The sequence below is a fragment of the Centrocercus urophasianus genome, unplaced genomic scaffold, assembly GCF_019232065.1.
Source record: "Centrocercus urophasianus isolate 14NV4802_14NV808 unplaced genomic scaffold, USGS_Curo_1.0 seq_36, whole genome shotgun sequence".
Classification (NCBI taxonomy): Eukaryota; Metazoa; Chordata; class Aves; order Galliformes; family Phasianidae; genus Centrocercus; species Centrocercus urophasianus.
In genome coordinates, this window is record NW_024884933.1 from 4332795 (window position 1) to 4352524 (window position 19730).

At 43.1% G+C, this 19730-nt stretch overlaps 1 protein-coding gene across 8 annotated transcripts; it reads right to left on the reverse strand.

Moving 5' to 3' along the window:
- Positions 1-49: 49 nt before the first annotated feature.
- Positions 50-19649, reverse strand: TNFRSF4 (TNF receptor superfamily member 4). 8 transcript variants are annotated; one of them, XR_006170971.1, is made up of 10 exons: positions 17946-19649; positions 16062-16184; positions 15608-15709; positions 15158-15224; positions 14390-14622; positions 13928-14053; positions 6957-7200; positions 6469-6580; positions 5171-5399; positions 4201-4416 (listed from the first exon to the last, which is right to left on the reverse strand). XR_006170971.1 is itself a non-coding variant. In XM_042831537.1 (9 exons), exons 4-9 carry the CDS (start codon positions 4203-4205, stop codon positions 247-249), a joined length of 777 nt encoding a protein of 258 aa, XP_042687471.1. In that variant the 5' UTR covers positions 4206-5399; positions 6469-6580; positions 6957-7200; positions 13928-13996; the 3' UTR covers positions 50-246. The 8 variants fall into 8 exon arrangements, 2 of the variants coding, with proteins under 2 accessions (XP_042687471.1, XP_042687470.1); XR_006170973.1 differs by adding an exon at positions 12961-13103 and having other exon boundaries at positions 4201-5399; XM_042831537.1 differs by lacking the exons at positions 14390-14622; positions 15158-15224; positions 15608-15709; positions 16062-16184; positions 17946-19649 and adding exons at positions 50-398; positions 668-808; positions 1671-1759; positions 2217-2304; positions 2616-2747 and having other exon boundaries at positions 4031-5399; positions 13928-13996.
- Positions 19650-19730: the final 81 nt, after the last annotated feature.

Below are 19730 nucleotides of genomic sequence, written 5' to 3' on the forward strand. Positions count from 1 at the left end.
TGGGCAGCCTGACCCACTGCCTGATTTAGTGGTTAGCAACCCTGCCCATTGTAGGGGAGCTGGACTAGATGATCTCTCAGGTTCCTTCCAACCCAAGCCATTCTAGGATTCTTTGAAAACTTACCCCAAACCCATTCCTTATTTCTATGTACATAATGATGCTTATGCACCCAGTCCCTCCCTCCTGTTTGGTTTATAGCTGAGCTCAGCTCCTCATTCTCACAGCACGTTGCAGTTTGTCTGTTCTCAGTGGAGACTTGGAGGTTGGAAGTAGTAAGGTTTCTCTTCCAGTATTTTGTCTCCATGTTCTTCTTCTGGGAACTGGCAGCTGTAAGTCTCTTCTCTGTGGTGGGATGGTTGTGAAGCCAACGGCAGCCTAGAGATGTTACGTTCCACATCTGCAGTGAGAATAAGCAAAAACACTGCACATGCAAGAGGCCTTCATACAGCTCATTCGCCCCATTACCTTTTCCAGCACAGACCCACTCTGAGGAGAGGGGCAAAGATACAGCTGAGGCACTGCATCATAGCGAAACCAAGCAACTAGTCCAAAAATCATACAGCAAATCAGTATCTACTCTATTTATTCAACTTACTCTCTTCTAAATCTGGAGCACGCACTGTTCTCCAGTGAAAAACCACAGGGAGGCCCACAAAGCACACTTACTGTCAGCTGTGGGGTGTTTTTCTTTCTTCAGCGACCAGATGCAGAGATGCAAGAAGAAGGTCAGCAAGATGAGAACAAATAGACCCACTGCTGTCAGGATGGCCAGCATGGTGGTGTACCGAGAATCATTTGTAACATTGTCTGCAATTCAATATACAACACAGAATAAGAAAACGCGTGCCCAGACAAATGCCAAAGGAAAGGCTGTGCTTCCAAGGAAATTTCATCATTAACTTCCTCTTTCTGTGGAAATTTATTTGCCTGGGGTAAAAGCAGTGCAGTTGTTTGCAATAGAACTCAGGTGCTCCCAGGCAAAGGTGCAGTGGATCACTATCTGTGGTAAAAAGCATTCATGAAAAAAGCAGCACTGTCACTTGCTCTATCTACTCTGTTTTGATTTTTGCTTTTTAGGGGGATTCACCTTCAATGATTTCTTGAAAAGCAGTACAGTAAGCCAAATTTTCACACTTCTGACAGCCTCACAGAAATTAAAAGTAGCACCTTTCAGCAGTTTCTCTCAGCAGCACTAATAGCTTCTCTAAATGAAGGGCCCAGGGATCTGAAAGGTACCTCTAGGGATAGGGGAAAGGTAGAGACAGAAGCTTTCTCTGATATTCAGTACCTGCAAAGCTTGCAAACAGTCATTCCTGGGCAGTTTGATCCACGAAGAGACACACAGTTTCAGTTCTGAGTGTTGTGGACTGAACAAATACTTGTAAAGGAAGTGAATGACCCACTCAACTATTGTCTTCTGAGAAAAATCTAGCTAAGCAGCAGAGTTTCAGTGGAAAACCGAAAGTTTCCTAGCTGTGCTCTTAGGACAATTGCTGGTTGCCTGGGTCAACAACTCTAACCTGTCTTATACTGGCATAAACACAACAGTCATTTTCAAAGCAAGCTAGCATGATGGCAAGCTCTGGGTAGCACCTATGCAGGAGGGCAGCAACTGCAGACACAGAAAGAAAGAGGAGGCTCAAAGAAACAAAGCATTGTGAGCTGATACCTCGGTCCAAATATTTAACCAGGTAGCCACATAATGAATTGTGTGTGCTGTTGCCTTGCTTGATTGTTAGGAGGCCAGAACTTTCACAACTAGAAGAAGAAAGAGTCATATTTAGAATGCTGCTGCCCTTTCTTTCATTCCTCCCCAGCCTTCTTCCTTGGCTTCTTATCTTCCTTCCCACTGCTCTTTCCTTAGCTCATTTCCTTTGTTTCTTTTTCATAGCATTGCAGGTAAAATTAAAGCTGCCCCTTAAGAAGATAATACCAGATCAAAATTGTCTCCATATTTAATTTTTGGTACAACTGATGCCCATATTTGGCATAATTTTGCATCAGTTTGTGCTGGACTTAAAAGCAGGCTTAATACATAGCAGCTTACTTTAAGGTTTGCTTTGAGATTGGCTAAAAAGGCAGAAGATAAATTTGTACTGCTGAATTTAAAAAGCCCAATCATTTAATCTCACTGGTGATCTCGTCTCTGATTCAATTTCCCCATCTGACATATTTGTCCTGCATGTCATCATGGAACAAAAATATCAATACTTACTCAGTCCAGCTTTGGCACCAGCTGTTCTTACCATTAGAATAGGTTCCTGTCTCACATGGTTTACATGAATACGTATAGTGAATGATACCTAGGAGAAAAGAGAGCATGAATTGTTAGTGGTCAGTGCCTTTAACGAAAGACCCCGAGGTACAACAGCTTAGAGCTCTTTCTGCTTTATGAATCACACTCCTGGAGAGATGTACAAGCAGCTCTTGCCAGTTTTGCATCTTTGGGTGCATAGGGGTTTTAGTCACTGAAGCCATGATATAGACACCATTTCTCTCCTCTATATCGCAAGCATTCCCAAAAGTGGATTGAAATAAGTGAATGGAACTGTGGCTCAGCAAGCTATTTGTATTAAGCTTTGCCTTTTAGAGACATTTGTGTTTCTTTAGTTACCCAGCCTAATCAGCTCCTTGCCCTCTGGACATTCAGTTTTCTTGCAGGAGGAACAGGACCTATCAGTACAACTGAATCCCTGAGGACACTTGCAGTCTGCATCCTTTGCTTCTTCACATGGGCTGTTGTCCCCTGCAATGAAGAAAGAGAGAATTTAGAGTTGCCTTTTAACTGAAATGCATTTCACCATTAACCTGACTGGCTGATACACACGAAACACATTAATAACCCATCCAGTCAGCTCTCAGAATGCTGCCAGAGCTCTTCTCAGCCAAGCTCAACATCATTAAAGCGGAGATGCTCAAAAGACCATTGGCCAATGAAGACCAAGTTCCCTTTCCGTGCTTTTCCCAACAGCAGCTGTGACTTTCTACACTCTGCTGGAAGAAGGGAGTCTAAATCTGAGCCATAAAACCAACATGCTTCCTATTCTCTGTTTCCAGAGGAATTCTACTGTGAACTTTGCTTGCTCCCCACAAACGTCATCTCTAATGGTGAGGTTCCTGGGTTCATGAAAGCAAAGGAGTAATTGCATCTACTTGATCCCATCAGCAAACAGTTCTATCAAGCAGTTCTTTCAACAGTGGGAGACCAGTTAAAGGAAAATACTATTCAACTCAAAGGTTTTGTGACCCTAAAGAAAAAAATAAATAAATGAGGGAAACGTTTGAAAACCCACAGCAAGTTGTGAAGATCATTTCCTGAGATTGGTGATGGAATGTACGGGTCTACCAGGAACTGCCCACAGTTTCCTCTGCTCACCTCTGGCCTCCTCTTATTGGTTTTGGTAACGTAAGGAAGGCAGACAAAAAAAGAAATAGCTTCAGGATGCTTCTCTCTGTGTATTATTAGTGGGGGATCCTGGAGCAGATCCAAACAAGCAATGACTCTCCTTCTGCACCCTATATCACTTGATGTCAATTGGAGTAGAAATACCCTGGGGTCCTCATAGCACCTCTGGCAAGTGCTATGTGAGAGGGAACAGCCTTTCTGTCCACATGGAACAAGAATTCTCCAGCTACTGAGCAGAGGCAGCCCATAAAGCAGAAGGGATCCTCTCCTTCACTATATTCACACTAATTTTCTGCGTCCTTTGCTGACCTGAAGGAGCCTCAGTAAGGAACTGAATGACATTGTTTCTAAAAGCTCATTCAGCCACTATCTCCTGCATGGTCACCACCAGGTCCAGTGTCCTACTTGCCACTGTGACAGTGAACACAATGCCTCCTCCAGTCCCTTTCCTACTTCAGAGCAAGAAGCACAGGCACATAAATTTTCAACACACGTCCACTCTGCAGCTAAAGGACACTTTGAATTTAGTGGGGCAGAAAGGAAATCCTCGTGGTTTTGTTTTGAATACACAATTACTCAAAGCACACACACGCACCTGAAAGAAGACAAACGTATTCCCTTACCTGTGCTGGAGAGGCATTTGGGGCAGCATTTCTTTACATCCTTAGCAATGGCTCTCAGCTCACCATCAGGGCACGATATTGCCAGAGTCTGTTGTGCCCAGTGCCACAGGTACATTGCCAGCAGCAAGCGAGCTCGAGTATTGAGGAGACAGACTTCTCTTCTCCGTCCAGTCATGTCTCAAGCTCTACAGCCCCAAAGCAAGCGAGGGTGGGCTTCTATCAGGACTTCCCCTGCTAAAATTCTCCTCCACCTGAGACTATGGGAAGGTACTGCGCTTTTTGTAGTGGTGCCTGTGGTTGCTCTTCCTGGTTCTTTGAGGGGCGGGGAAATGCTTCTGCTTTGCACCATCAGATGCTTAGAGGGCTAAGCAATCTTGTGCCAGTGACTTGAATGAGGAGAGGAGTAAGATGCAGAAAGACATAATTCGATTTTCAGTGGGTTTTGCAAGTTGATATACAATTGATAATCAATGCAAATTAAAGCACAGCGTGAACTTCAGACTATTTAATTCTGGCTTATAGCTCCTAGAGAATTCAGAAACACTCAAGGATTTAGCTATGGGATATGCAATGTACATTAAGGCCAAACATTCATATATTTTCTTGATTCTGTTCACTGTTTTCAAGTCCTTCACACTGGAGCAGACTCTTATTTTCATGGCTGATGTAACTCCATACAGACACCACGAAACCAAGAGGAAATAATATTGCTCCAAGATCAGCCCTGATGCCATAATTGAGAGTAGTTGCAGGGACCCGTGCAGATCCTCTGTCCTCACTTTCCTGGGATGCAAGTAGCAGAAAACAGCTCCTCAACAGAATTGTACTGAAATTACACATAGGTACAGACATATCACCTGTAATCATGCCTTGCTGCTGGATTTAAATTTCACGCAGTCTTGTCTTATACAATCACAGACACAACACTGCTTTATGCTTAGATAGCTTGCTTTTTTGTGGTTACATTTATGTGCATAGCAAAGACAAGCTTTAAAATCCAATCTTGTTCTCAACTGAACTGGTGAATTCAGACACAAAGAGCTCGGAATGGATTCTGTTCCACACTGCATATGATGACACATAGGTCAAGGCAAAGGAGAATGAGACTTGAGAAATGAGTTCCAGTGGAAAATACCATACCTTGGCATTTGACTTGCTCTTCATAGGGCTTGCTATATTGTTTCTTTAGTTTAATACAAGCCAGTGATGCCTAAATAAGTTTCCCACACAGATCCTATCGTTGTTCCTTTGCTGTGTTCTGTGCTTTCTTCCTGAAGATTCATCCATATTGCTCACAGAGTGGTCAAGCAGCAGGTGCTTCACTTGGTCCTTGATCTATTCATCTATCTACCTGTGTTCCTGTCACGAGCTGGAAGCAATCAGATAAATTTGGCATGCAATAGATCCTTCTAGGTGGAACCTTTCTGCCAAAAGCTTGCATCCCATCTAGCTGCTGCCAGGCTAAAGGTCAAGAACCAGTGGTTTGATTTGGCTTTTTTTTTTTCCTTCCCCAGAAAACCCCCTCAGAAGGCCAACTGTTGTTCTTCTGAAACTGCAAGCCTGCTAGTTTGTATGCCAGCCACGCAGGAGATCCCCTCCTCTTCCCTCACTGCACTGCTCCTCATAATACTGACAGCCTGTGCCACTCATGCTACACAGAAACCCAGAGACACTCAGCCTGCTGCTGCCCAGCTGGCTACCAAGTGCTGGCACCCTGTGTTAGGGTTCCTGCCACCAGTTCATTCAAACAGAATCATGAGTGTTGGGCAACGCACAGAAAATTACAGGTAGTGACCAGGGAGCTTCTCTTGGCTAGAAAACAAGGTGCAGTCAGCAGCACACAGACCTCTACCTCATCCTCTGAAGACAGTGAGGGACACAGGAGTCTACAGTCTTACAGTCAAGTCAAATTGTTAGGCAAAAGCACTGAGTGCTGCAACATGTTCTACAGGCTAATCAATTATGACCACTTCTGAAATGCACACCAGCCCTGACCACCTCTGCAGATATTTACATTATCCCTAGCTTGTGTGATATAGGGATATTTACATTATCCCTAGCTAGAACAGGATGGGAATACAGAGAATTTCTTTATGGTTAAAGAATTTCTTCATGGTCAAATTCCTGACCACGGTTACGTTAAGATTCGTCCCAGGCCATTCTAACAGCAATACTGCTGGTCTGTATCACAGTAGGAATCAATTGCTTGTTTTCCTCCAATTTTTGGAATATTGGTGCTTTATGAATTGGTCTTCACATGTCCTCATTCTTGCTGAACTACTGCAGTTGGGTGCAAGCACTGGCAGATGATGGAACATTACAGTCAGAAAACTGACAAACACAGCAAGACTAAACCACTAGTGTCAGCAGTGACCTTTTAGAGGCAACTCAATTGTCTGTCTTCAGAATCTTTGGGGTTTTTCTGAAGCTAATCTTACCTGTCTCCGAGGTACTGACATTTCATCTGCTGACTCCTTTCTTGCTCAGTCCCATGTGTGACATACGTTGATGCTGCCAGGCCTCACGCTGGTACCTGAGCCAGATCTGCACCTGTTGACAGAACAAATGAGACCACTTCACTAATCAAATCAGCACTAGTTCTTATCTCCTCACCTTCAGTTTGGTGGTTTTATTAAGAAGCTAGAGGATTAACTGGACAACATTTGACTAAAACTAGACATTTTGGCTACCAGTAATCCTCACAGTCTGCAGTTTCCTAGGCAAGCAGAGGCCTGCAGTTTCTGTCAACCTATATGACCTGCGTTCAAAATTACAAGGTCATAAGAAGCAACGTGGTCTTCACGGTTGCCTGAGCACATTTCACGCCATGCTTTCTCTTTTGCATGAAGTAAAAAGGCATAGCTGGCACAAAACTGTCAAGAACAGGTAAAGAGACGAAGCTGCCAGCTGAGATGCTCAGAAATACCTTGGGGTTCAGAGTTTGCTGCTGCCATGGTCCCTTCAAAGAGACACTCTGCAAGGAACCATACTGGAATTCAAGCTGAATGGTCTCTGATGCTCTGATTCCTCAGCCTTGAATGAAGGGGTCAGTATTTTAGGACTGTCTTCAATAAAAGAGCCTCTATTCTGAGCATGGAGCCACAATGCATTAAGAGTCCTGGGAAAGACGGATTTCTTCTTTGGAGTCAATGGATCTACCAATCTGCTGGCTGGGGGTTGGGAGGAACAACAAAAAACAAAGTAACCACTTCTCAAATGTAATTATTTCTTGAAAGTTCAGTAGCTCTACTGATGCTGCTTTTACCAGTGTTATCAATGATAAGTCAGGTTTCCTGACATTGACCAAAACAGCAACCTATGTAATTCTTCAAGTAAGAGGTTATTCACATGAAATCTATGTAATTTCTTGAATGACTAACGATAGATCAAGGTAGATGCTGCCTTGTTAGCTCTCTCTTATCAGCTCCTTTTGTCCCACGGTAGATAACTCCATCATAAGCTAGAGGATTCACACTGTTTTTACAGAATTTGGCTATAACTATCTGCCAGTCTTTATTATAGAGCCCTCTACTATGCCATGACGGCTACAGGAGGGTTATCTCACATGTGGTTGCATGACTTGCTGTGCCAGGGAGCCCGGGCAGGGCAGCAGCTCTGGAGGGCTGCAGGACACGTGAAGAAGCAGATGGGGTACATGGTAAGCCTGGTGTCACAAGGGCATTCATCTGTTGAGTCCCTTCTTGCTCAGCAGGATATCATATGACATAGAACAACATCCACAGACCAGGGAAGAAAAAGCTCACAGAACAATAACTCAGCTGCAGTTGGAAACTAGAAAACAAAACCTCACATGCTCCTTTCAGTTCTGCTGGACTAACTTTAACTCGGACTCAAGACTTCGGACTAAGCAGAGCTTGCACTACTGGCAGCTCCCAGAGCCTGGGGTACTTGCAGTGTGCCTGTTCAGTGCCCGCCCTCTTTTGGCCCATGGGGAGCATTACCGTCCTGCAGACCTGCGACAATAAGGCTGGGGCTGTAGCAATGCAAGTGGTTCACATGGAGCCAAGTGTGGCTTTCTAGGCAAGTTGAATTTTCCTCACCTGGAAAAAGTTATCCAGACTCCTGGATCCTACCTTTGAGCAGCGCTAAGGAGCCTGGTGCACACACAGCAGAGCCCTGCTTTAGCCTACGAAATGAGTCACCTCTCTGGGTTGCCTGCAGCCTAGCCACCAAAAGCAGCGACTCCTGGAAAAGGTAGGAGCAGAGGCTGTAATCTAACAGTGACATTTCATAGATGGAAACTTTATGAAACCAGACAGAGGCAGAAAACTCACACTCCTTGACGTTACCAAGCTGTGCCTTTGCTCCCCAGCTCATCACTGGGCACGGTACGTTATCAGAAAATGTGATCTTTCTGAAGTCTCTCATGGAAAACTTGAGTCATTTTGATACGCTTCCAGGTCAAAGGTGATGTGATAACAACAAGAAAGTGCATGATAGAAGGGATCAGCAGTAGCCACGACAGTGGGCAGTCGTCATATATTTTAGGAGGAAAAGATAGAGTAGACAAAAGCCCAAGATTCTTTTCCTCCTGTTTTCTGTAGCAGTCTCATGACCGAATTTCTATCTCTGCAGGGGAGGAATTTCAAACAAAAAAATGTAATATGCTGGCCCCAGGGCCTGTAAATCATGGTTAGTGCAGCTAAATAGTGTGCAGTTGAATTATTAGTGGAAAAACTGGCTTTATCTTCACTTCAAAATGCAAAATTATAGGCATTTTAGTCTGTCTTACAGGTGATTCTTAGGACAATCAACTGGAGAAATTTTAGTGACAATATTCATGCAGAAAGTTTTGCAGGTGCTTTAATGTCTTCTCAAATCAGGGCTCTATGCCAACTAAAATGCATTTACCTTACAAATCCTGTAACTTTACCAACTGCTCTGCCAAACAGTTCACATTAAAAGCGTGGTTTGCAGAATTAAAGAAGCTAACTGGTACCCTAGCAATTAGAAAGAGAGGTCTGTAGGAAAGAACTGTGTTATATTGGGGAAAAAAAAGTAGTATAGCCTTATTATCAGCATAGAGGAGTAGCACAACTCCACCTGTATTTCCGAAAAAAGGGGAAGTCTGACAGTTGAAAAACAGGAACTCACTTTGTGACAGCAGGCTCCTATCTATGAGAAGGGAAAGTTCCACTTCTGGCACGTAAGGTGACACAAATGTGGGCAGAAAGCAGCACCAAGGTGTTCAGGATTCAATACATATTATTAACTGGGGGTTTTACAGCTTGCTTGTTCCACAGTTTTCATTGTGGAATGAGAAACCCATTCAGAATTTTGACAAAGAGCAACAAGACCTAACGTGCTATTTTTCAAATATTATTATGCTGGATACAGAAATCCTACAGCAATACAGCCAGAACAGGTGGGCTCATATTGTATTAGCATAAAAGCCTTCAGACACCTGGCATGCTGGATTTCCTCACTGACGAGCAACTGCAGGTTGTGCTCAGCTGCCCTAGCTTGGCTGTGCACTTCCAGAGCCATCAGAATCACACAGAATGGCCAGGGTTGGAAGGGACTTGAAGGATGATGAATCTCCAGCCCCCTGCCACACGCAGGGCCACCAACCTCCACATTTCACACCAGCCCAGGCTGCCCAGAGCCCCATCCAACCTGGCCTTGAACACCTCCTGGGATGGACGGGGCATCCACAGCTCCTGTGGGCAGCTGTTCCAGCACCTCACCACTCTCATAGCAAAGAATTTCCCCTGATATCCAACCTCAGCCTTCCCACCCTCAACTTAAAACCATTTCTCCTTGTCCTGATGTTATCTACGCTTTCAAAGAGTTGACTCCCCTCCTGTTTACAGGCTCCCTTTAGGTACTGAAAGGCTGCAAGTCCTTCTCCAGACAAAACAATTCACCTAGGCCCTGGTTTGCAGGAAATCTGATCAAGGGTTTACAGGAGGGCACAAGAAACTAGTGCACTTGAGCACGTTCCCATGCAGCTCAGCCAGAGGGCAGAAAATAAGTAAAATTCACCAAACCAGCTGCAAATAAACCCATGCCACAGAGCCTCTCTGGTCCCACGGCAGCACCTCTGCCAACTCCTCCTCTGTTCCTGTGGGCTGCATTTTTGCCATTAAGCCAGAGCTCATTTGCCATTAAGCTCATTAAGTCACAGTGAGCTCATTAGGTATTTGTGCCTCGCTCAGTTATGCCGAAGGCATGGTACTAACGTTATTGGCTGCCAAGTGCAGCCTACAAACTCTCCAAGTGTCATTTCTGAGAACTGCTTGAGTGTTCCCAGGAATCCTCTCTCAGCATCATTCACTGCACCCTGTCATCCAGTTCACAGTGAGATGATGGTATCTAAACCACAGTGCACTCCCAATGACCTCCACATTCAGAGCTTGGGCTCTAAGTTTTTGAAGGGTCTGAGGCTTATCTCCAATCTCCAGCAGCTCTCAGGCCAGACTGCTACCACGTGCGATTTGCAGAGCAAACCAGCTTGCTTGCTTCACCCAGACAGCCAGAAGTGAAACAGCATACTGAAATAAAGCCTGCTATGCCACAGGTCTGACCATTTGGCAATCCTGCTTTTTGTATTATACTTGAAGCAACTGCATCCCAAAACCATTCTTGCATCTTAGGGTCACTGTGATCAGATCTAAACTACACAGTAGTTTTTACTGTAGGTCAGGGTCCACGGGATCAAGCCACTGCAATCAGTGGCTATGCTGGTGTAACAGCAGGGCCTAGGTAAGCTTAATTAGCAGGTAATAGAGCACCTCCCATTGGAGCTGGTAAAATCACAATATGTCACTCCAGGTCAGGATGAACAGCAGAGTCTCAAAGGTCCCCAGTGTGACTTCAACAAAAGAACTGGACCATAGGAATTTTGTTTAGCAATCAAATGCCCCAATACAGAAACCTACCAAAAAGTCAGTGCACATCTTATGCTCCCATCCAGAACCAGTCAATGTATTCTACAGACATACAAGTCATCCATGCACCTCACCACAGCCACAGTTTATTTGAAAGTCACTACTACACTTCATATATAATACAAATGTTTACATACATTGTATACGCACTTCAAAATAGGAAGCCAATAAGTATACCATATGTATAACATATAACAAAACATATGTTTAAAAACATGAATCACAACCAGCAGTATTCTTGAATACATTTCCTTCTGCATACTTTGGCATATGCTTTAATACCATGTGTATAAAATACCTATTACATCTAACAAGTTACCTACTAAGGAGTATGTGATGTGAAAAATACATCTGAATGACATAAATCTCAAGTTCACTTAAACTTTTTACACACTGAGGTATTCAAATTACAGCAAAAGCTATCCACAGTAACACGTCAGTTTTTTCCTCAGGCATTACATTTTCAATGTGCTGTCTGAAGTGTTCTCTCCAAGACAGATTCTGATTCACGTGTGAAGAAAACACCACAACAGAAGCAAAATTCATTTCATACAGCATGCAGGCAAACAACCAGGCCTGCTTCAACTGCACACAAGCCACGTGAAGAACATTTCTTCAGTTCTGAATGGAGGTTCCATTGACAGCACATTCAAGGTGAGCATAGGTGTATGGTTTGTGCACCTATCCCCTGTTACGTGATCTTCATACACCTTTGCTACAATGCAACCCTTGTAGATCCGTATGCACAGTGCTGTTAAAAATTCAGCTCTTCTTATTAAGAAGTGAACATCCAGGGAGTTACTGTCACTAGGTTATCACTCACCAGCAGAAGTTCTACATGTCCATGTACATGCACTCAATTTAAGATATAAAAAGGTTTTCCCCAAACCCAAATCTACTGTCTGGAACCAAGCTTGCTCCTGGGTTTCTCCCTGCATCCACATTACTTTGAAGCAATCAATCAAACCCCACAAAAGCAGTTTAAAGCATTTTACTGCAGAGAAGTCAAAGCTGGACTGAAGCAGCCTTGCTGGGGACAGCCACACCAGGGTGTTCAGCACAACAGAACATCCACAGAGAGGAAGCAAGAAGTACGCTGACTGCACAGAGTTTATAGACAAAACATGAGTTATTCACAGCTTCTGAAGTCTAAAGCACAGACAAGTTGTATCCTGCCTTTCCCCCTACTCCGAACTACAGTTTCCATTAATAACATTCTAAAAGAAGAAACCATTCCCTTTGCCTTCTGGCAGCAATCACACAGATTTTACTTTTGATACGCATGAGAATGTCTACAGATGTTCTGAACAATTGGAGAGCTTGAGCTGTTTTGAAGTCATGAATAATTCTATTTGATGGTCTATGGGGGTACTGCTCAATACTTAACATGACATTCTCTCAAGGTCTGCCTGGGAGACAGGCAGAAAAGAAAGAAGTGGCACTAAATAGCCATTTATCAACAGTCACTTAAAAACCACCACCAGAATTGGCAGCTGTGACAACTGCCTCTGGAGGCACGGATGCCATGTATTGCTCATTTTGAGTGAGAAGCAAAAAAGCTGAAAAAATGGAAGCACAAAAGAAGCTGGTTAGGTTCATTTGTGGAGATTCTCCACCTAAAAGGCAAAGAACTCCATTGGGAGTTAGCCTGAAACACTCAAAAGGGCTGCACTGAGATGTGCTCTGCTTAGCATCTCAAAGTTGCAGGACAAGACAGAAGTCTAGTTATTAAAGCAGGTCTTTTGATTTTCTGTTTGTCCATCTGCTCAGTGATTACTGCTTACTGCTTCATAAAGATTTCCTGCTTTCCAAAGACAACAGGCTCCCATTACATATATGATTGGTTAGAAATGCACAAAGGACTGTAGAAACTCAGGCTTGGCAGCAGCGATGCTGCATGTAGGAGCTAAGGAGAAGGAATCATGGCTCACTAAGAACAGCTATGATGCCTAAGGGCCACTCAGGGAGACCCAAAGGAACTGAAGCACAATTGAACAGTTAACACCCACCCACACATACAGCAACTGGAAGTTCTGTCACATTCGTTACGATCGACTGGCTCAGAAATACAGGATGCAGTAAAGTGATGTGGATTCAGTTTTTTATGAGACTGGAATTGGAGTCAACTTGTTCTTCCTGGATAGGAATTCGAAAGCTCCTTTCTGAAAGACAGAAAACAGAAATACTGTACAAAGTAGAAGGGGAAGGAAAAGGAAAGTCACGGACTTCCCTGGTTTCATGGATGCATAGGCAGCTATAGGTGACATTTGGATCAGAGGTTGTCCTTCCTGTCTGTCCTAGCAAAGAATAAGTGTAGGAAACAAGGAAAATACACTTTACCACTGCTCCATGAGGAAAACAAGGCAAGAGCCAGACTGCCATTTAATTACAAACAGAGGTCAGTTCTTCTCAGTCAACCTTTCCTGTGTTTGCAAGAGTCACATGAAGAATTCACTGTCATGTAGGCAAAATAACTACAATTTGCTCCCTAAAAAACAAACTTGCTTTTGGATCCTCACTGCTCTGAATAGAATTCCATGCACAGACTGATTTCTCTTTTTGATGTTGGTGGGTTTTTTTTGTTTGTTTGTTTTTTGTTTTTGCAGGGACAATGGGGGAAAGAACATGAGATAAAAATCAGAGAGGAAGAAGAACACAAATCAAGTCAAACAGGTAATGATGTAAACGCTCCAAGGATTCACACCAAAAGCTGTACAGGAACAATTTCACACCATTTCCATCCGCACACTGTAAACTCAATCCTTCTGCATAGCAACAGAAAAACAAATCTCTGCTTTATAACACCACCAACTTGAGGCTGTATGTCCTCCAGCACATCAGGACTAACATTAAATGTGGGCATTAAGCACAGATGATGCTGTCCTACTCAGCCAAGTAGACTTCATGATGGAAATGATCAAAGTCCAAGCAAAGGGCCCTGATTATTCTCTTTCCTATATATTTTTCTCCCTAAAGAGCAACTTACTTTGATGGTCGTTCCTGCAAGGCCTCCTCTTGTTCTCCCTTTTGGCTGCTTGGATAATCAACATGAAAATGGATATTCCAGATACGATAAGCAGTATCAGACAAATCAGGATAAGTGATAGAGACCCTGCAAAAACAAAACAGAAGAAAAACAAAATATTAACAAAGACGATTTTAGATGGAATTTCCACAGCTTTCTAGCTTCAAAAGAAGGAACCTGGAACTTCAGATCTCATCTAAGCAATCAGCTAGAGCAACAATAACCCTGAACCACAAAGCCCAAGAGTCCCACATATCGAGAACACTAGCAGATAGTCTGGAACCCTGTACAGCCCCTCCTTAAAGACTGTGTAGAATACAGATAAGTGTTCTGAGAAAGACCGATTTCTGATGAAATCAGCTTCAAGTGAAAATTCTCAACCAGCTCTCAGAGTGACTATGCTCAGTCATTCCCTCTCCTTACCCCAGTTAGTGCCTGTGGGGCTCTTTGCATCCGGGCAAACAACAAAAGGGTTCACACTGGGTCTGGAGGGTGAAGGCACTGCAGTCGATGCATTATTCCTGTAGTAGTTGGTGGAAAGATGCAAAGTAGGTGTTGCACTTTGAGAGGTAGCTGGCTGTGTCCCATTGTCACTGCAAACAGCGTTATCTGATTTTGTCCCTGCTCGAAGAGTCTTTTTCCCAATAGCGCTGCAGCTAGAGAAGTAAAATACATTACTTAGCTTTTCAAGTAGTTGCAGTACTGACTTTATAAGCCACCTCCGTGGAACAAGTGAATGAAAGCCTGTGAACCTTGTTTTATCAACGCAAACTTGGCCTTCAGCTTTTCTAGGTTCTACAGATATGTAAATAAGAATTAAGTTCATCAAAAGCTATTAGTGGAAAAAATGAAGTGCTGCTTTACTGGCCGTCTGTGCACTCAACAGCCTTGAACAGCAGCATTTGGCAAGGGAACTTTCTGTTATAGACATCTCTAGATTTTAAAAAGGTGATTTTTTAAAGGTGATTTTTTAGATTTTTAAAAAGGTGCTCCATGTGAAAAGAGGAAGGGGCAGAAGGTGGATGGATGCCTCAAGTCAGTTCACAGACCGCTCAAGACTCCTGGGTGACCAGCAACACAGTTTCACTGCATCCACTGCTGGTTTATTGTACAGATCATGACTTGAGCATTAATTGCTACAGAGTAAAACTCAAACTTTGTTCTGAAAGTGTTGGGATGAGCAATACATACTTAGTCCAAGGCCGACAGCTTTCATTTCCTCCTGGGGAATAAAACCCATCAGGACACATTAAGCACACTAAAAGAAAAAAGCAGAATTTGAGTTCAGTTAGCAATGTAACTGTATAGCAGCTCTGTGGTAGTTACACTAACAGCTTCTAGAACAGATCCAACAAAACTCACAGGCTACAGAAACAGTGATCTACCCTGGGACAGAAGTAACACAACATGCTCAGGGGTTCATTTTAGTCTGCGACTCGCAAGGATTTCTCTACAGGCTAATTATTGATATTAATGGACAGAACATTACAATTTCTGATAGCTCAGTAGTAGTTTGCACAACTGCCCTGCTATAATACTTACTTTGAGATTCCCATTAAACAAATGATGACAGCTTTTGTGCTAGAAAAAGCAACATCTGAAGTGGAGGCAAGAAGTCAGTCTCATACATCCCTAACTTACCACTTCCCAGTGCATATCTGACATCTGGCATGTAACCAGGAATACACTTGCAAATTCTGTCAGAGGTCTTCTCACACTTCTTCACTTCCACGCTTCCCTTCTCTACGAACAGCAGAATAAAGGAGAAAGGAAAATTGAAAGCATCAATTAACCACCACTCAGGGCCTACCAATTGTGTGTAGAAACAACCTGCAGACACTGCAGAGGACAAAGTTCGACAGCAACACTTGAGATATCAGTTTTCAGGCAGTACAAGCCTGCTTTCCTCCACCAATATCAACCAGGAGACATCAGCTATTAAACTGATAGCCCATCAAGTTTTTGGACTTCGCCTTCTCAGGAGACAGGCTGTATGACATCAGCCTTTGGGAAGCTCAAGAAGATGAGAAAGCATATGAAGACCAACTCCCTCCCAAGTTCACATCCAGAACTGAGCACAGTATAACTGACTTACTAGTGTCACAGACTGTGCAACTCCTGCAGAAGCTGTGATTGTGCTCAGTGCTAAAGTAATTGTCTTGACAGGGGGCACAAACTGTGTCTGCTGTTGCTGTGCAGCGGCTTCTCATTCTTTCACCTAAAACACAGACAATATAGAAGGAAGAACTGATTGTTATAAGGAGGAAATCCTCTTCGTTATCACGCACTAGAACAAATTGTCCAGGAAGTCAGAGTTTCACTTACAACTCTGACTGAAACATTCAGCAGATTTACACATGCCAGAACCCCTAGAATTGTTGCTCTATATAGCATCAGCTATAAATTAAGCAGTGAAAGCAGGCTAGTAGAAGCCAGGCAATTTGCTAAGACTTGAGAGCACAGATGAGTCTCCCAGTGCACTTGAAGCATCATTTCTCCAGATCACTTCTTCATTCGCTACTGGAGTTTCCAGCCAGTGTCAGTTGGAGAAAGCAAAAAAAAGAAACACATTTTTTAATCCTAGTATCATCTGTTATCTGTGTAAGGCTGTAGCTTTGTGTGACAGATCCTGCCTTCCATTGTGAGACAGCTCATGCAATTCAACTCAAAGCTGGCATTCTTAAAGCACATTAGACATGAATGAACGGGGCTGTATTTTGATTCTCATCTGCATTAGCATCAGTAGCAAATACATTACCAGCTCCACTTCATACACAGAGACAGAAAAGATGGAAGGCAGGCATTTCTTGCGACTCCAAAGAGCATAGGTGCATTACACACTGCGTTTATAACCCAGCTAACACTTGCACCCATAGGTACTAATCAGAATCATATCAAGCACAATTACAGAAGGTCAGATTTATGCACTGGGATGCCAAGGTAGGCAAGCAAAACCACTTGCCCAAAATGAAACAGCAGATTAACAGCCAAGTTCAGAGAAGGAATCAAATTCCTCTATCTCACTAATTTCTCTTCATACAGCATAAGCTGCAGGAACCGTGATCAGCCTGAATGACCAGGAGTCTTCCAGCTGAAGTTAAATACTACCCTTAACTAATCCTTATCCTCACACATTGTTTCTTTCATTTTGATCCTCCACCTTGCAGGTCAAGGAGAAACAAAATAATTGAGATATAAGCAATCTTGTGTATCTGCATGCAAGTATAAATTTCCTTAAACTGAGCCCAAAAACACTCAGGTTTCCATAGTTTTGGGAATAAGGCAGTAATGAGACTGCCTCAAGCTTTAAGTTTCATACTGAAGGCCAACTTATCGCAACTGGCATCTGAAGACAACACCATGTTCAATTTCTACTGCAACAGACTGCATAACATCGATTTCGTGTGGTAGACAGTCATGAAAATAGAAAGCACCTTTGTAGAATCCGCTCACAGACTAACAAGAACAGAAAGTTGGGTGTTTCTCATTTATAGTTCTTCAATTTTTGTTTAATAGTGTAGCTTTTTCCTTAAAAAAAAAGAAAAAAAAACCAACACCAAGCCTTAAGTAGAAAAAGCCTTGCTAGAAAAACAGTTTCTAAAGCATCCATAGCAAGAGAATAACCTAAAGGTTTTTTTTGCCATTATTCAAGATTTCTGGGTTGAAATTCTTTTTAGTAGGTAACTCCTACCACCTTTTCCCAGATAACACTCCCACAGTGAAAATGCACCAAACTGACACAGGAGGGAAACTGAGCCACAGCAATGAAATGCTGTATCCCTAGAGAAGGTTCATAAATTCAGTAAGCTACAAGATAACTGTCCTCCTAAAGCAATGAACATTCCTCAATTAGTTTTTTCCCCATGTTTACTTCCTAGTTTGAATATTTTCATCAAGATATTTTCTATCACTTGCAAGTTATTAATTGATTGATATCGTATCAAACAAGTACCATAACCATACAGTGAAGGTTACTTACCAGGTGCACAGTCCTTGCAGCATTTTGTACCAAAGGGATATTCATGTTCTTTGCATTTCGAACCCAAGCAATGGGTAAAAGTGACCACCAACAGCAAGAACAGAACAGGAGAAAAAGGCAAGTAAAAACCTGCAGCCACCATCACGTAACCCTACTGTCCTGGGAAAGGAAGCTCTGTTTTCTCAGCAGCAAACTCTTGGAGGAGCTGATTGCAAACCACTGGCAATCAGAACAAATTCTTATGTCAGCTGCTGGGAAATTCCCAGTATGTGTTCCACGCCCTCACGTTTCTTCCCACCCCCTGGCAAGCCCATTTTTTGTAGTTCAGAACTGTATTCAAGGGTAGAAAGACAGCAAGCTAAGTAGTAGTATTACAAGAAGGCTATAGCTTAGTCTTAAAAGAGCGTGCCTCTAGCCTCGTACACATCTCTCTGCCAACTGCTAAAGCACAGTTTGAACATCTGGAGAAGTAGAAGAGACACTCCTTGTTATTGTGAAGAGAATTAAAGCAATAGAGGCAACACCAGAAAACCGTTAGGTATCAGAGCCACAGGTAAAATGAAACAGCACACAGAGACTCACTCCTTAACAGGCAAGTAACAGACAGATTCTGTGCCCTCAGTGTCACGTAACAGCAGATCTATCACTTCTACTCCTGCATAAAACCCAACATTGTTAGTACCTTTCTCTGCTTAGGAAGTCACCTCCGTATCATCCTCCAAACTAGCACAAGCTGTGAGATGCACTTGCACAGTTTTCATCTGGACTTGCAACGTCACACACCCTGCACTGCCATCGGAGAGAGGTATGTATGCTGCTGACTCAAAAATAGAGACTGGTGTCACTTTTACCATTTGCTCCAACAGAGGGAATTTTTTTCTGGTAGAGGTGTGCTCTGTGAAAGCAAAGGATGCAGTATTTACGTACCAGCTACCTTTGATGCCTGTTTTTACACAGCACAGGCACTGCAGTCCACCTCCCACCTAAAGAAGGACACGTAGTAGAGAATAAGGTGATGGCACTAGGAAATTCATGGCTCTCATTTTTGAGGTTCATTACTGGAATCTTACTAATACAGGACCCAAATTTAAAGGTCTTCCCCATGCCAAGAGACTTCAAACAACTCTTACATAAAGCCCAAATGAGACATTCCACAGTGACTGGGTGTTTTATTTTCATCAGTTAAGAACACATCTAGACTGCCTAAAGGGGATCTATTTCTATCTACACGTCAACATGAAAGACCCAACTGGAACAGACTTATACTTGGACTCCCAGCTGGCCCGCAGAACCAGAAAGGTCTGAACAGCAGCACCCTTGGCCTATTTTAGCTGGAATGCTGCTTTTTCATTTCTTCAATTTCTGTGAGTCTGTTTAAACGTGGCAGGGAAAACAGAACACTAAGGCAAAAGGGTGATTTGCTACTTCTCCTGCTTTCCAATCATTCTGGAAAACAATCAGCGTGGAAAAGAAGTCACAGCTGAAAGCCAATCCTTCCAAAAGGAAACAGAGCTGAGAGGGAAAGTAAAGCAGCTGAACTTTACCACCTTCACACTCAATCTGCATGCACGAGATACCCAGATCTCCTTCTGTAGTATTGCACTCAGTGCCACCTCAGTGCCTCTACGCCTCATGACTCAGTTATTCCCCCAGCAATATTGAGGCTTTTTTTTCCAGTAAGAAACTGAAAATGCAAACTCATGATATTCAGAAGCAAGGTATGGTTAAGAGTCTGCTACCTACATTTAAACTGAGAACTCCTAAAATGTTACATCAGCAATGAAG

What these genes read in the sequence shown, in the direction of transcription:
- TNFRSF4 (XM_042831536.1), bottom strand. Translation starts at nt 18,087, where the DNA reads ATGGTGGCTGCAGGTTTTTACTTGCCTTTTTCTCCTGTTCTGTTCTTG. An exon ending in TTGCACAGTCTGTGACACTA is followed by an intron (nt 15,710 to 16,061) that starts GTAAGTCAGTTA and finishes TGCTGTTCGTAG; the next exon opens with AGAAGGGAAGCGTGGAAGTG. An exon ending in CCCCACAGGCACTAACTGGG is followed by an intron (nt 14,054 to 14,389) that starts GTAAGGAGAGGG and finishes TTGTTTTTGCAG; the next exon opens with GGTCTCTATCACTTATCCTG.